This window comes from Lepidothrix coronata, unplaced genomic scaffold, assembly GCF_001604755.1.
Source record: "Lepidothrix coronata isolate B3197 unplaced genomic scaffold, Lepidothrix_coronata-1.0 Scaffold337, whole genome shotgun sequence".
Lineage (NCBI taxonomy): Eukaryota > Metazoa > Chordata > Aves > Passeriformes > Pipridae > Lepidothrix > Lepidothrix coronata.
The window spans coordinates 249,255-263,862 of record NW_016690517.1 but is presented as its reverse complement, the minus strand read 5'-3'; the positions used below and the strand labels follow the sequence as shown (position 1 = coordinate 263,862).

At 55.1% G+C, this 14,608-nt stretch overlaps 1 protein-coding gene across 1 annotated transcript in view; it reads right to left on the bottom strand.

Moving 5' to 3' along the window:
- Positions 1-14,608, bottom strand: part of NTN1 (netrin 1) — a 98,257-nt gene that overhangs the window by 4,328 nt on the left and 79,321 nt on the right. The window contains exon 5 of the mRNA XM_017838403.1: positions 5,413-5,487. Within this exon, the coding sequence (XP_017693892.1) occupies positions 5,413-5,487 (75 nt within the window). The remainder of the gene's footprint in view (positions 1-5,412; positions 5,488-14,608) is intronic.

Sequence of the window (14,608 nt, the reverse complement as noted above, 5' to 3'; positions counted from 1 at the left end):
TGGTTTCCAGTGAGGATGGGCCCCAGTGCAGGCTGGTGACACTGGTTTCCAGTGAGGATGGGCCCCAGTGCAGGCTGGTGACACTGGTTTCCAGTGAGGATGGGCCCCAGTGCAGGCTCCAAGCCTGGCAGAGCCTTGGGGCTGCCTGTGGCTTGTCCCTCAGCTTTGCAAACAGTGGGGAGCTGAGCCCTGCAGGCAATCTGGGGCTGCTGCACCCCAGACACCTCCACAGCTCCAGGGATTTTTCTCCAGGTTCACTGTTCTGCTCCCTGTCAGCCCCAAAAGAGCCCCAGTCAGCAATGGGCACGGGGAGCTGGGGGACCTGGTGAGTGCACAGAGCCACCCCATGAACCACATCCCACCCTACACTGGTGCTCCTGGACCACAATTCCTGCCTGGATGGGGCCTTACAAGTCTCACCACGTTATGCTGCTTTGCAAGAAAAAGGTGGCCGAGTGGCCCCCGGGCTGTGGGAGGGGATGGAGTGTCCCTGCTCCCCTCCTGCATTCCCTGGAGCTCAGCTCAGGGGCTCAGGATGCTGCCTGGCTCCTGGAGGCTTGGCAGGGAGCCTCCAGCCACAAGAAAGACCCAAGGGCTGGATGCTGGAGATGAAAGCAGAAGGGTGGATGGCTTGATGTTAATAAAAACAAAACCCAACCCAAACCCTCCAAACAACATGTCTGAGGGCAGCTGCACAAGGCTTAAAGCAAAGCAGCTCCTCACAGCATTCAGAGACCATGAGTCAGGGGCCCAAAAATCCTGGGATTGCCATGAAAAGAGTGAGGCTGGGAAAAAAAATAATTATTTAAATTTTCAGGTTTGCTTTTGGGGGTTGTGATAAATCTCCTGCTTTCAAGGTTTCCCCTGCCAAGGCTGACCTAGGGCTGGGCTGCAGGGCCAAACCTGTGCATCCTATTGTGGATACACAGAATATTGTGTATATGCCATGCACTGACCTGTCCATGGGAGCTTCCAGAGACTGGGAGCATCACTGTGCTGGCCCCTGGGGAAGATTCCACGGGCCTGGGGGGTGGCAGTGGGAGCAGAGCAGTTTGCTGGGAGAATAAGAGGGTCTTTAATATGGACTGATGGAAGGAGGTGTTTAATATGGACTGATGGAAGTGGGTGCTTGGGGTTCAGGTGTCCCAGCCTGAGATGGGGCTTTCCAAAGGCTTGGCTCCCATCTCACTGCACAAGCAGAGTGGAGCCCATGTGGATTTTATTCCAACCCAGCAGCTAAAGGTGACCCCGACACCATCTGGGTTTGGGAATGTAAAGGGCTGGCTCCTCGCTGGAGCAAAGAGTTAAAATGGGATTTTTCTCCCCTTATTTTCTAATTTTTAATTTATTTGGCGGTGGCTTTGCCTCGCTCCAGTTGCCAATTTCCTACTGGTTTAATATTGGAGATTTATGACCCCTAATCCCGGCCGGCCTGGGTGTGCCCTGGCCAGGCACGGTCCCTCCCCGTGGTGCTGGGGGTCCCCTCACTGCCCAGGTCACTCCCTCAGCACGTGGTTACAGGAGGGATTGCTCGGTGCTTCCCCACTCCAGGAATGGGATTTCTCCACCTTCCCGGGCAGTGGAAGGGTCTGTGAGCACCCGGGGTGGTGCTTCCCCCCATGCCTTGTGTTTTCCTGTGGATTCAGGGGTTTTTCTCCCCCCTCTCTCTTTGCAAGCTGCCTTTTGAAAACACGTTTTTCCTTTTTTCCAGCAGCCCCTGCCAAGCTCCTCTCGACAAAGGGGGTGACTAAGTGAAGGCTCCGCGAAAGGAAGGATTTTTTTTCTTCACTTTTTTTTTTCCAAGAAAGGGCAAAGTGAGCAGATGATCTCACCTTTCAGATGAGGATCCTGTTCCTCACCCCCATCCTCTCCCCGATGCTGGGCTGGGGACACAGGACCCAGCACAACTCTCTCGGATCACCTGGGCAGGATCAGGCCCTGGTACAGCACAGGGGGCTCAGAATCAGGGGGGAAATGAGGTTTAAAAGCTTCAAGTTTCCTTTACCACAGCCACAATGGATGAGCCACAATCACACAGAGAGAGGGAAAAGCCCCAAAGGACAGGATGAAATGGCAGCACCCAAGTGAGTAAAGGATGCTCCCACATCACCTGGATCAGCATCACCTGCTCTAATCAAATAATCCCTTCTCCTTTTGGGCCACGGGGGAATCTCCACCCTCAGTGGGTTCAGCAGGGATCCCCTCTGCTTCCCCAGGCTAATTTAAGTGACCCCAACCCAGTGAAAACCCTCCTCTACCCCTGGATTTCTGGGAGCTGGGTGACCCTGCGCTCCCCCACGCAGCCAAAACAAACCCAGAAAAAGCTTTTCTGCTTCTCTTCTTGCCTTCCCCCCTCCCCGAATCTCCCAGCCCGCCCTCCCCGCGTCCTGTTTCACTCCAAATATTTGCACCAAAACCCATCTCGCAGGGAAAAAGCCCAATTTAAAATAAAAAGAAGAAAAAACCCGCAAACCCAACAAAAACAAACAGATAAGAAAAATAAATAAGGGAAAATATCCCCTTTGAATGGCTGAATGAAGCGGGGAGCTAAAAAGCCCCATTGAGGAGCGCGGGCGGATGATAGCTCCCGATTGAGCCCGCGGGAGAAGTAACTCTGTTCAAGCTAATTAGGGCCTTTTAGGACATTCAGCACAGCGACGGCAGCAGAACGGTGAGGAAAAGAGCCTCCTAATTGGCTTCCTGCTGGGGTGTCAGTCCCAAAGTCTTTATTATCCCTCCCTGCACCTTTTCATCCCTTTCTTCCCTCCCTCACCCCGGTGAAAGCCAGGACTGCCCCGGCACGGCACCGCTCACCCTGCTGCCTCGCCAGGCTGGTTTGCCCTTGGAAAAGCAAATTTGCCGTGGCTGTGGGGCTGGTTGGGGGTGTTGGGGACCCCTCCAGATTCAGGAGGGCTCGGCTGGGAGCACCCCAGTTCCTGCACTCGCTCACCCAAACCAGCAAATGGTTTTGGCTCACTGGTGAAGCTGCAGAAGTGCTGCTGTGGGATAAAAGAGAAGAGAAAAGCTCTTTCCAGCTCCCCTAATCACTGCTCTGGGGGTATCTCTCCCCTTTTCATGGCTCCAGGGGTATCTCCTGCCCAAAAAAGCTCTTGAGCTGCTCTCATCTCCCCAGGGCCTGTTGGAGCCCATTTTACAGCCTCAAACAAAACCAAGAGTGAGCTTTCAGCTGAACCCCCAACACCCCCTGGTGACACTGGACAAGCCAAGGAGCAAAACCACAGCAGGGCTGCCCCTCCAGCAAAACCCAGGTGCTGCCACCACCAAAACCTCCCAATTCTCTCCCCAAGAGCGCAGGGAAAGGTGACACTGCCTGGCTGGAAACGTGCTCTGAGGGGGATGCACTTGCCTTTTTGTCCTCCCTTCCATTCTCCCAACCCCTGGGGCCGACTTGGATCATGACAAGTCCGAGTTTTTTCCTGCAGTCAAGCAGGAACTGTTTTCTCCCCTCTTCAGGGGGCAAATGCTCCAGTGTGAGCTCAGCTCTCAAGACATGCTGGAGAAGCCAGGTGGGAAAATGGGGGATGCATGTCCACATGTGGGAAATGTGTTTGTAGCTTCTTAGCCAGCAGAGAATTCACCCACAAGGAAACCCCACAGCTTTAGTGGCCTGGGGCTCAGCCCTGCCCCCCTCCTTAATAACCCCATATACAACCTTAATAACCTTTTAGCAGCGACTTTCCCAAGTGCCATTAAACCCTTTTATCCAAGGGAAAAGGCATTCCTTGGACCTTTCCAACACGTGCTGAACCTCCAGCAGCTCCTATGAGCACGACCAGACCTCGGCACAGCCTTGCTGGATGAGGACCACAACTGCACCCCAGCCCTGGCACCTCACCCTTGCCAAGGGATACTCTCTGCTCCACAACCATTTTGCCATGTGGATAAAGGAAGAATAAATGGGAATGCAAATAAAAGATTTGCCTCCAAGGCCTTTTCCCCTTCCCTGAGCTCACGGGGAAGTATCAGAGCACAAAGCCAGTGTGGAGCATCCCTCAGCCAGCCCTGCTGGGAAGTGCCTTGTCCAGGGATGGGCTGTTAAATGGGAATTCGTTCTGCTCTTGCAAACACTTCCCAGACATGCTGAGCTGCTGCTGTGTGTTTGAAGGAGGGAGGAGGTATCTCCACTCCTGGGTGTTTTCATGTCGATGGAATGCGATGCTTTTGCTTGATAGTTTGGTGGAAATGTATATACACACAGATACAAACATACACATGCATATATTTATATCTAGATACAGATATGTATTCCTCCACTGTGGAGGGAAGGACTGGCAGGCACTGGACAGATGCTAAACCCTGCAGCATCTCATATTCCCTGGTTTTTGCATGTGTGAAGGCTCAGCTTTGAGCTAGGCTTGCCAGTGCTCAGCCCACTCCCCATCCCTGGGTCAAACCCAAAAGCTCATGGTTGGTCCTTCCTCCAGACACTTCGCTCCCCTCTCTACAGTCCATGGAGGGGGGAGATAATTTCCAACCCCTCCATAAGTTTAGCTGCATTTCTAACCATCCCCTGGCACACGGCACCTGTATTTAAGGAGATTTTTCCAGGCTGGTTCTACTCCTGACACTCAGCTCATCCCAGCAGCGTTGGCATGGCTGGCAAAGGAGGGACAGAGCAGAGCCATCCCTCCCCACCTGCCAGTGGGTGATGTCTGAGCCAAGGAGGAGAGAAGCTCCTCCTGGGGTCACCCTGGATATGTCCTGCATGGACACTGCATGGACTCACTGGTGACCATGTTGGGAATGGACCCACGTTAAAAATAATCCCTGGAGCAGAGATCTTGGGATGTGCCTGCTCCAAGCCACTGCTGCAGGGCAGAGCTGTGGAAGGATTCTCAGGACCCTGGATACCAGCAAGGATTCCACAGTGTCCCTGGCTTGTCCCAGGGCTGCACCACCTTCTGAACTGTCCCGGGATTTAAGGGGGATGGATCTGGGTGACAGGGAACTGCTTTCTGCTCATCCCCACGGCAAAGCACATTTTTTGAAACCTGCTGCACCTTATAAAGAGAGGAGACATGGTGTCATTGTAACCAAGAAGACATTGGAAACACCTGGAAAATATGAGTCTCCCTGCAGATGCTAAGACAATCCCCTAATCAGGGTCCATAATGTCCTCATCCCAAATTCCCAAGAAACACACTGCATCACTTTCTCCACCAAGCATTGCTGCCCAGGGCTGCCTGTCCAAACCTGCCAAAAATCATTCCCAAAACTGCACACGACCCAGCACAGGTAGAGCTGGGCTGCCCATGGCTGTGACTGGAACACAGCCAGCAGCCTTTCCCTGGGCTGGGAGGGCTTGGGGACACCCCAGAGGGGGATGCTCCTCCTCGGCATCCCTTTGCCACCTCTCATCCCTGGGAAGCAGCGCTGAGAGGGAGGACTCACCATAGTCTTTCTTACAGTACTTCTTCATGTTGATCTTCAGTTTCCCCTTGGAGGCTTTGCAGTATGAGTCACAATCTGCACGGAGAGAGGGGGAGGGCAAGAAAACATTAACAAAACAAATTAGCCTTAAAATGAATAAAGGGCTGGGGGAAGGGGGGACGGCTCAAAGCTGCAGCCTGCCATGAATAAGCAGCGTGCCTGTGATATCCATCTGCCAGGCCCCGATTGGGTCGTCTAAGGGGGCATTCAGAAAACCCTTCCTTTCTAAAGAAAGCTGCTCACAAAGGAAACCATCCTCCCGCCCGCCTCCCCCAGCCCGGCTTCCCTGGGCCGCCTCTGTCTTCCTGGGAGACCCCGGGGGCCTCCCTTATTGTGCCACCCAGAGCTTTTGAGAGCCACACAAATTCTCCCTGTTCTCCAGCTCCCAACTGGAGCCTGCCCGGAGCCCACAGAGGCCCCATTGTCACCCCTAACCCGGACCAGTGTCAGCCTTTGGCATTCATTGCCGAGAGATTCGGGCTGGGGTCACCCTCCGACAATGCGGGTCAGAGAGGAAATTAGCAGCCCATGAAGCATTAGCAAAGCCTTTTGGTGTCCACTCTACTGAAGTGTGCAAATAAAATGCCCCAGTAGGAACATTTCATTTCTAATGGGCCCCCACTGCTGGGACACGCCGGCCGTGCCCGGGCGGCGCAGGGGCCGGAGCGGCGGCAGGCGGGAGGGCTGGCACGGCCTCCTGGCACTGCCACCAGGGCTGGAGCCGGGCCACGGGCCCGGGTGGCTGCAGGGATGCTGAGCCCTGCCCCGGGAGCTGCTGCTCCCCAGGGACCTGCTCCGGTGAGGGATGTGGGACGTGGGATGTGGCTGGACGGCATCACGCGGTTGGTGCGCTCCAGCCACTGCTGGGAACATTCCAGTGGTGCCACAGCTGGAGATGTGCCACCCCATGCCAGCTCCCAGAATCGGGGTGGGCTCATGGACGTGCTGCCCATGCACATCTCATGTCTCCTCAGCACCCACAGGTGCTGGAGAGAGGTTCCCAACACACAGAATCCCCTTATTCGGGAAAAAATGGGATGTCTGGTACAGTGACAGCCCTCAGACACCTCCACTGTCCCAGCTGCCCATCATCCCTGCACAGCCACCCATGGAGCCCAGGTGTGAAAACTGAAGTGCCCCAGCAGGGCCCCAGGGCTCTCTGAGCAGGGTGGGGATGCAGGGAAGGATGGGAATGCTGCTGGTATCCCACGCCAGTGCATGCCCGGTGCCCATATCCTGCCCCAGCCCACGTGGGCAGTGCCAGACCAGAACACACTTGCCCAGGCAACACCCCCTCCTCTCCAGTACCACGACATGAAACCCTGGGGGAGAAGCTGTGCAGCATCTTCCCTGTCCCCTGTCAGCGAGGCTGTGTCACACTCCAGGGTGGCACATGCCACAGCCTCAGCAGGGCTTGAGGCCTCATTCCTTGTGTGCTGCAAAAGCCCTTGCAAGAAGCAGTTCCTTCCCAGGGACACTGGCACTAAGCAGGCTGGGAGGGGAAACAGGCACAGAGCTTGGAAGTGGCTGCACAGCCACAGCAGTGGCAGCATTTCCTGGCCATAGCTCTGTTTGCAGCTCTGCTGTGCACACAGGGGCCGTGGTATGAAGCCAGCTTTGGGACAGGGCCATGCTGGAGGAGGTGATCTCCAGTGGTGGATGCCCAGAGCCAGCCCAGGCAAGGAGGGCAGGTGTGGTGCACTGGGTGCTCTGCACCCTCTCAGCTCACCAGCCCCAGTACAGGAGGTGTCCCTGGAGTGGGAGGTGAGTTCAGAACCATGGGGAGCTTTGTCAGGTGGAGAGGAGATGCTCCAGGAGGTCTCATGGACCCCAGATCCAACTCTGCCAGGTCCCTCTGGCAGCAGAGCCAAACCCAGCCTGAGCCAAGCAGCAGCTGAAAAGTTTGAGTGGAGGAACTAACAAGTGAAGGAAACTCGAGGAGCTGGACACTCACACTTGCCAAGATCATCAGGTACCACCTCAGTACCAACACCTCTGATCCATGTGTGCCCCAGCCCCTCTCAACATGGCCATGAAGAGTCCCCCAGCTCAGCACCATCCTCCTGCCCCACCTCTGCCTGCTGTTCCCACTCCTCAGGAGAGCATCCACAGGAATACATGGCTTCATCTTTCAGCATTACCCAGTCAGGGCCAAAACCAAAAGCTATGATTTGAAGCAAGACCCCTTCCTCCTCCAAGAGTCCCAGCTGAGGTCTCTGCACAGCTACAACCCAGCCAAAGCCCCTCAAAACTCAGGAGCTGAGCTGATGACTGAGGGTTTCCAGCCTCTGATTCCATTTGCTTTTCTCATCTAACATGACTCTGAACATTGAGTAAAACTTGAAATGCACTGAGAAAGGAGTGGATATTCCATAAAAACTGCAGTTCAGATGATGGAGATTCACTAGCAAAGTCCCAGCCATGCCTACGTGGCAGGTGGGGCGTGACTGCCCGGTGTCCCTGAGCTGGGGGAACAGAAATATTCCTGATCCAACACACTGGTAAGATGTTCCTGGCCATAAACATTGCAGAAAAAGTCTATAAGGGAACTAAATGTGCATGCAGTGACCTGACAGCTCAGAGAGGCTTCCCCTCAGCTGCTCAGTGGAGCAGGGGATGACAAGGGACAGACAGGCCATTGCAGCTCCTGCAGGTTTCTGGCATCATTCTGCTCAACTGTGGATGTTCTCAGGACACCAGCGTGGTTATGATAAACATGGTGATGGTTCTCCCCTGGCACAGAAATCCTGGAGCTCTGTGGATATTCACTGCTGCTGTTACCCCTCAGCCCCTGGGCAGCAGCTGCTCTGCAGGGGCAGGTGGAGAGGGAGCAGCTGAGCAGGGACAAGCCTGGGAGCTCTGGCTGCACATCCCTCCTATCCTGGCCAAGTCAGACAGATGCTGGCAAGCAGCTGGCTCTGAGCACTAGTGGGGTGGACAGAGCTCCCACCTCCACGGCTCAGCCCCTGGATCGGCAGGGGGGTCTCCACCATCCAGGCTGATAGAGCCCACCTAGAGCAGATCCTCCTCCAGCCCAACTGCACTGCTTTGGGATCCACCCCAAGAAACAGCAATCAGACAGAAACCATTGCTCTGCACTTCAGTCCAGACCTCTGACAGGAACAACCCCAAGTCACCTCAGCAGCCTCTCCCCACAGGAACATCACTAACCACATCTGAGCTTCCCAGTCCTTGCACCACTGCTATGATAATTCCACACTGCCTGAGATTCCAGACCTGCTGGAAACCCATCCTAGTGCTGTTTCCCAGACAGGGAGCCTGTGGGGTGATTGGGCACCAACCAGCTACCCCACACATGCTGTAGGACAGCACCCTATCTCCACAGCACCCCATCCCCACACCTCTGCTTGCTCCCAGGGCGAAAATCTGGAGCTCAAGACACCCACCTACAGCTGGGTCTGACCCTGTTTTGACTGACACAACCCTGTCCTGCCTTCTCTTTTCTCTTTCTCCAGCCCCACAGGCTGTGCCAGAGCCTCAGCTGGTTTGAATTGAACTCTCTGTGGCCAGAGCCAGCTGGTGTAAATCACAGTGAATCACCAGATGCCAGGGCTGGTTTCCGTGGGTGGGGGATTTGCCCCGGTTCATTTCCTTTGTCTCCAATGTAGAGAGCTCTCCTGCCTCCTGGGTGACTTGGAGGTTCTGTGGGGCCTCTTTGGGAGGGCAAATGAGATTTCCCAGAGCCAAGCATTGAGCCAGTTTGGCTGGGAAGCACTGCTGTGTGCATGGGGTAATGCTGAGAGATGACTCTTGCTTAGGGAAAGTGTGTGGAAGAGATGCTGCAGGATGTTATTTCAGTGCTGCCTAACGCCTGGGACAGACCCTGCTCTCATCCACCAAGGGACACTTCAGCATTTGGGCTCTGGGGAAGGTTTGCTGAGCTGCTGCTCCCTGATGGAAAGTGATAGTGGAGCTGGGGAAGGGATGGGAGGAAGGATCAGCTGGCTGAAAGGGGAGGAGAGGGTGGATGTGGGGCCCAGGGTGCTCTAACAGCCGTTCCAGTGACTCGGGGGTGTGCACAGGAGGTACAAACCATGTGAGACTCTTACAAAAGTTGTTCCTAGATGGTTCTGTTGCAAACCTCTGGAGTCCCAACACGTGTTGCTTGGTTATTCCAGAGCCTTGCTGTCCTGCAGGTCCCTCTTGCCCCTCTCCAGGAGGCTGCAGAGGATCAGCCTGAGGTAACCTGCCCATGGAAGGTGATGCCAGAGTCTGGCCAGAAGGTCAGGCTGAAGATTAAGGGAGCTGCCTGAAGAGGTGAAGCCTCTTTGGGGTGGGGAACAACCTGGTACCTGAAGCATGGGGTGATCGGTGTCCAGGTCCTGTTCAGCCAGGTCCTATAGGTGGGATGTGGGGGCACCAGGAGGGGTGGATGGTGTCAGGCCCAGCTCTCTGCCCACCGTGCTGTACGAATGTCCCCTGCACACGGGGGTGCAGAACAAGGGTTGGTGCTCACCCTGCTGCTGCCCTGCCCTGCTCCTCCTCCGGGCAGACCTGTCCTCTCAGCCTGCCTGGCCCTGGGCAGGACCTGAGACCTCTCTGAGCTGCTCATAGCCTTAATCTGACCCAGCCACCCCCCTTCTGAAGGACCCAAACCCCCCTGGCTACAGCACAGCGGTGCAGGAGAAACCAAGTGCTGATATCCAAGCACCCTCCTCCCCTGCTCCCGGCACTTTCCGCCCCGAGTTTGCTCAGCTGCACAAATATTTCAGAGCAAATCCCAGTTTCAGAGGCTCAAACCCAAAGCACAACCAGACCTTAGTGCCTTTTTTTTTTTTTTTCTTCATCACTGCCTCCCGGCGCGGTGACATCCTGCTCCTCCCTGCCGGCTCCCCGGGGCCGGGAGCGCCCTTCCCTGCGGGAAAGCACCAACTTTCTGCGTTTCCCGGATAAACAGAGTGGGAGGGGATCTGGGAAGAGGCGTTTGGCGCTACTTGTTCGCGGAGGGAGCAGGTGGCGGGCGGCTGGGGCGGCTGTTTCGTGTCCGTCGCAGCTTAGTAAAAAGTGTCAGCACAGCCTTCAGCAGCTTTGCAGCTCAGCCCATCCCCTTGATATAACTAATTCTCTGGCTGAGCAAAGAGTTTTCACAGCTAAACACCTTCTTTGTTTCGCCTTTTTTTATTTTTTTTTTTAATTTGAATTTTTTTTTAAATTTTATTTTTAAACATCTTCGTTTTGGGGTTGGTTCGGGCAGGGCTGGGGTTGCTCCCAGCAGACTGGGAGCTGTGGGATGCTGGGCCCCCTGGGCACCCCGTGCTTTGCTAACACACCACGTTCCCCCCAGAGCCCGTTTATTTAAGAGCTGGGACTCTGTGATCCTTGTGGGTCCCTCCCAACCCAGAATATCGTGTGACTCTGAGTGCTGATGCTCCCAGGGCTGGGCAGGATGGAGGTGCTGGCAGCAGAGCTGGGGGTGCTGAGTGTTGTTCCTGAGAAGACGCTGCACGAGGCGCCTCTCGCTGCGCTTGCAGTTCCAAAATGAGCTTTAAGCCGCTGCGAAAGCCACATGTCGGTAACGGAAATTAAAGGCCCCTTGATTCTGACATGATAGAACGATTAAAGCCACATTTCTTGGCCTGGGTACCTAACTCGAAATGCAGATATAAGGCTTAGATCCCCAAGGGGATTCAGATTTCTAATCCCAATTTATGCAGCTAAATTCCTATTGATTTCCCCCAGGTAGGGCCCTAAATGCCTTTGTGGGCTGCGATCCAAAGTGGAGGTGTTGTGGCTTAGAAGGGGAGCCCCAGCCTTGATGGTCTGACCTCAGCATTTCAGGGTGAAGGGCATTTTCCTGCTTTCTCTCCCAGGGGGTTGTGCTTCCTCCTGGGGCTCTGGAGGGGGGGCCTGGGTGCCCCCATCTCCTGTAGTCACTGGGTGGGATGTGCAACCATACTGAGCCACTAAATGAAGGTGCAGGGCCAGTTATCAAATCCTACATCCATGATTCTATAACTGGAGAGAACAGGACTGAGGAAATGCAGTAGGGCCTGCCTGGGGTCCCAAATACCCCCAGAGTGGGCCAGTGCATATCAGTGGGGCTGTTTTGACTTGCTGTAATGCAAGGGGACCGTGGTGGTGAGCAGCTCTCATCTCTCTGCCCTTTTCTCTTCCTTCCCCAGCATTACTGGTCAGAAATCCCCACACAGGGCTGGTGCATGAGCTGCCCCTTGTGACAGGGGAAACACGGCAGCATCCAGGTCCCCACCAGCTCTGGGCAAATCTGTGCTTGGAAATGCCATTGCACAACAGCTAAACCTCTCTGCAGGTATATCCAAAACTGTGCTTGGAAATGCCAGTGCACAACAGTTAAACCTCTCTGCAGGTATATCCAAAACTGTGCTTGGAAATGCCAGTGCACAACAGCTAAACCTCTCTGCAGGTATATCCAAAACTGTGCTTGGAAATGCCAGTGCACAACACTTAAACCCCTCTGCAGGCATCTCCAAACCCGTGCTCCAGCTGTGCTGCTGCTTCTGGTTTTCTAACAGTTGGGGGGGGGGTCTGCCCCCACCTAGGGGATGTGATTTATGTTTCTGTGCTGCAGAATCTGCTCGAGAAGGAGAGGAAGGTGTATTTTTGTGAGCTCTGATATCACAGTGATGCTGAAGATGGACCCAAGTGATCCCTCCCTTCATCAGGAGTTAGGGAATCCCAGCTCTTGGCTGTGTCCATGCCCAGATCCTGCAGCTCAGCAGTGCTCTCAACCAAAGCCCTGGTGTGGTTCCACGAGCCTATCCAACAACCACAAAACTATTCCAGGTGCTCCAAAGAACTGCTGCAGCCTTAGTCCTGTGGGACATACAGGACACCGTGGACTGCAGCCTACGGCTCCACTGGTCTGCAGAGGTTCCTGCTGCCCCTTCCCCACAGAACTGAGTGCTCTTCCAGGCTGTTCAGACTCTGGGAATAAATTTCCAGCCCTTCTTACAGGCAGCAGTCCCACATCTTCAGCTTGTGGCTGGGGACATGGAGGAACAGCACAAGGAGCAGAAGGGGTGTGTGTGGGGGGAGCCAGTTTTTGTTTGGGAAGGGCAGGGGCGACAACATCGTGTCTCTGCCCTGTGGTTGAGCAGGGGCTCAGCTGGGTGCTCAGTGTGCTCAAACTGGGCATGAAAACATTTCTGGAAGCTGTCTCAAGGCATCCCAAAGGCAGTTTAACTCCCAGGCAACACAGGATAAAATGCAATCCACAACTACCCAGCACTGGGACAGGAGAGGATGACCCTGTGCCAGGGTTTGGCCTGTAGCAGTTATGGCAGGGATGCCTTTGGCTCTTAGACCTCTGGACATTTCCCCAGATGACCATGAAATCCTGTTTTGCTTCCCACAGCACTGAGGCTGCCCCTTGCTTCCATCCCAAAGAATTATTTTAACATCTCCTCCCTCAGTCTCAGTGAACGACTGTTAGAGTCATTTTGGAGAGTGCCAGCTCTGCTTGCTCCAAGCTTCCAGCTCTTGGCCTTTGCTGCCCACACATCCTGAGAGAGGGGATGCTCTGGAGTGGCCCTCTCCTTGTCCAGGGAATACGGATGGGATCCTCCCTGTGGGACAAGCAGCAGGGACTGCAATGTGTTTGGCTCTCAGAGCACACATGGCCTGTGAGGGATCGATGCTGTGACCTAATTTGGGCTGGACTCCAGTGGGAGTCTTTGTCTCAGAGTTGGCCGCTTTAATATAAAGAAGCTTTAATAAAAAAGCAAACTTAGGGCAGAGAATCCCTCCCAGGTTATTCACTTTAGCAGTGGGATCATTCCTCCTGCACCCTTGTCCAGCCATTGGATGGAGCAGGAGGTCTGTTATGACTACACTGGCTCCTCTCCCCCTACCTGGTGATGACCCAGCTGTTGAGCATGATGCCCTTTGCAAATATGACGTGCAAATCAGTGCCCTTCATCCTGGGCCTGCTGCAGGACAGCCAGTGCCTCTGGCTGGTGGCCTTGGCCATCCCTCCAGCACAGTTAGGAGCTGGAATGGGGAGACACATCTTTTCCAAGCCTTTGACCTGGGATGAGCTGGGACTGGGCTGCTCAAGTCACACATGTTGTGTTGTCTACATAATGGTCCCCAGGTTTGAAGCAGTCCCTGCCTGAGCCTGTGGACAGGGACTCCAAGGGTCTGGATCTGCTCACAGAGGGTCTGTGCAAATTCCTGGTGCACAGCAAGCCTTTGGTACAGCCTTGCATTTAACCACACAGCTGTGAGACTTTGCTGTCTGTCCTTGGTCACCCCCTGAGCTGGCTCAGGGCAGCCTTGGAGCAACAGTCTCCAGGAGCTGGCAGGGGTTTGTCCCATCAGCTGAGACCCAGCCTTGGAGAGGCTCTGTGACCAGTCTGCAAAGGCAGAGGCACCTGCTTGGGCACCAGAGCATCTTCTGACCTCCAAAGCAGGCTGAGGAGCACCTTTGCACCAGCACATGAGTATGTGGGGCACTGAGGCCAACCCTGCCCTGTACTGATCACACTGAGCTGCACCAGCCCCAGTGGGGCAAGAGGAGTGGCAGGAATTATTTCCACTATTTTTTTGTTTGTTTTGGTGCTCTTCAGGCCTAACCTTTCCCTGGGACCCTCCTGAAACCCCCCAAAACAGATACACAAAACCTTTCCTGCAGGACAGCTCCGGGACTCCCTGGGACCACCTGGCAGGAGCATCCTGAGCCCTGCCTGCAGCAGATCCTCACAAGACAGCCTGTTCCAAAGATCCCCAGGCAGCATCCAGGCTGCTCCGTGCCCAAACTGGGGACTTGCTGCCTGGTGCTGAGGGAGAAGCTGCCTGAACCCCCGGCTGGGCAGCCCCACAGGGGAGAGCCAGGACCACAGCATCCCAGTGGATAACTGCCATTAACCTCTCCCTTGGAACAAGGAGGTGCAAATGAGCCCACAGTAGCCTCCTTTCTTCTGGCTGAGCAAGATTGATTGAAAAACAAATTGGCGCAAATAAAGCATGTAATTAGATTAAAGCCTCTCGCCTGGAGCGGACGGGGAGCGGCAGCGAGGGCTTCACAGGAGCCCGCAGCCCCTTCTCACCTCCCCAGCACCCAGCGTGGCTTGGGGGCCACTGGACCCTCCCGCATGACCCCCAGCACCTGCAGGATGCGGCCGGGGCTGCCCATGACCTCAGGGGAACTGCCCTTGCC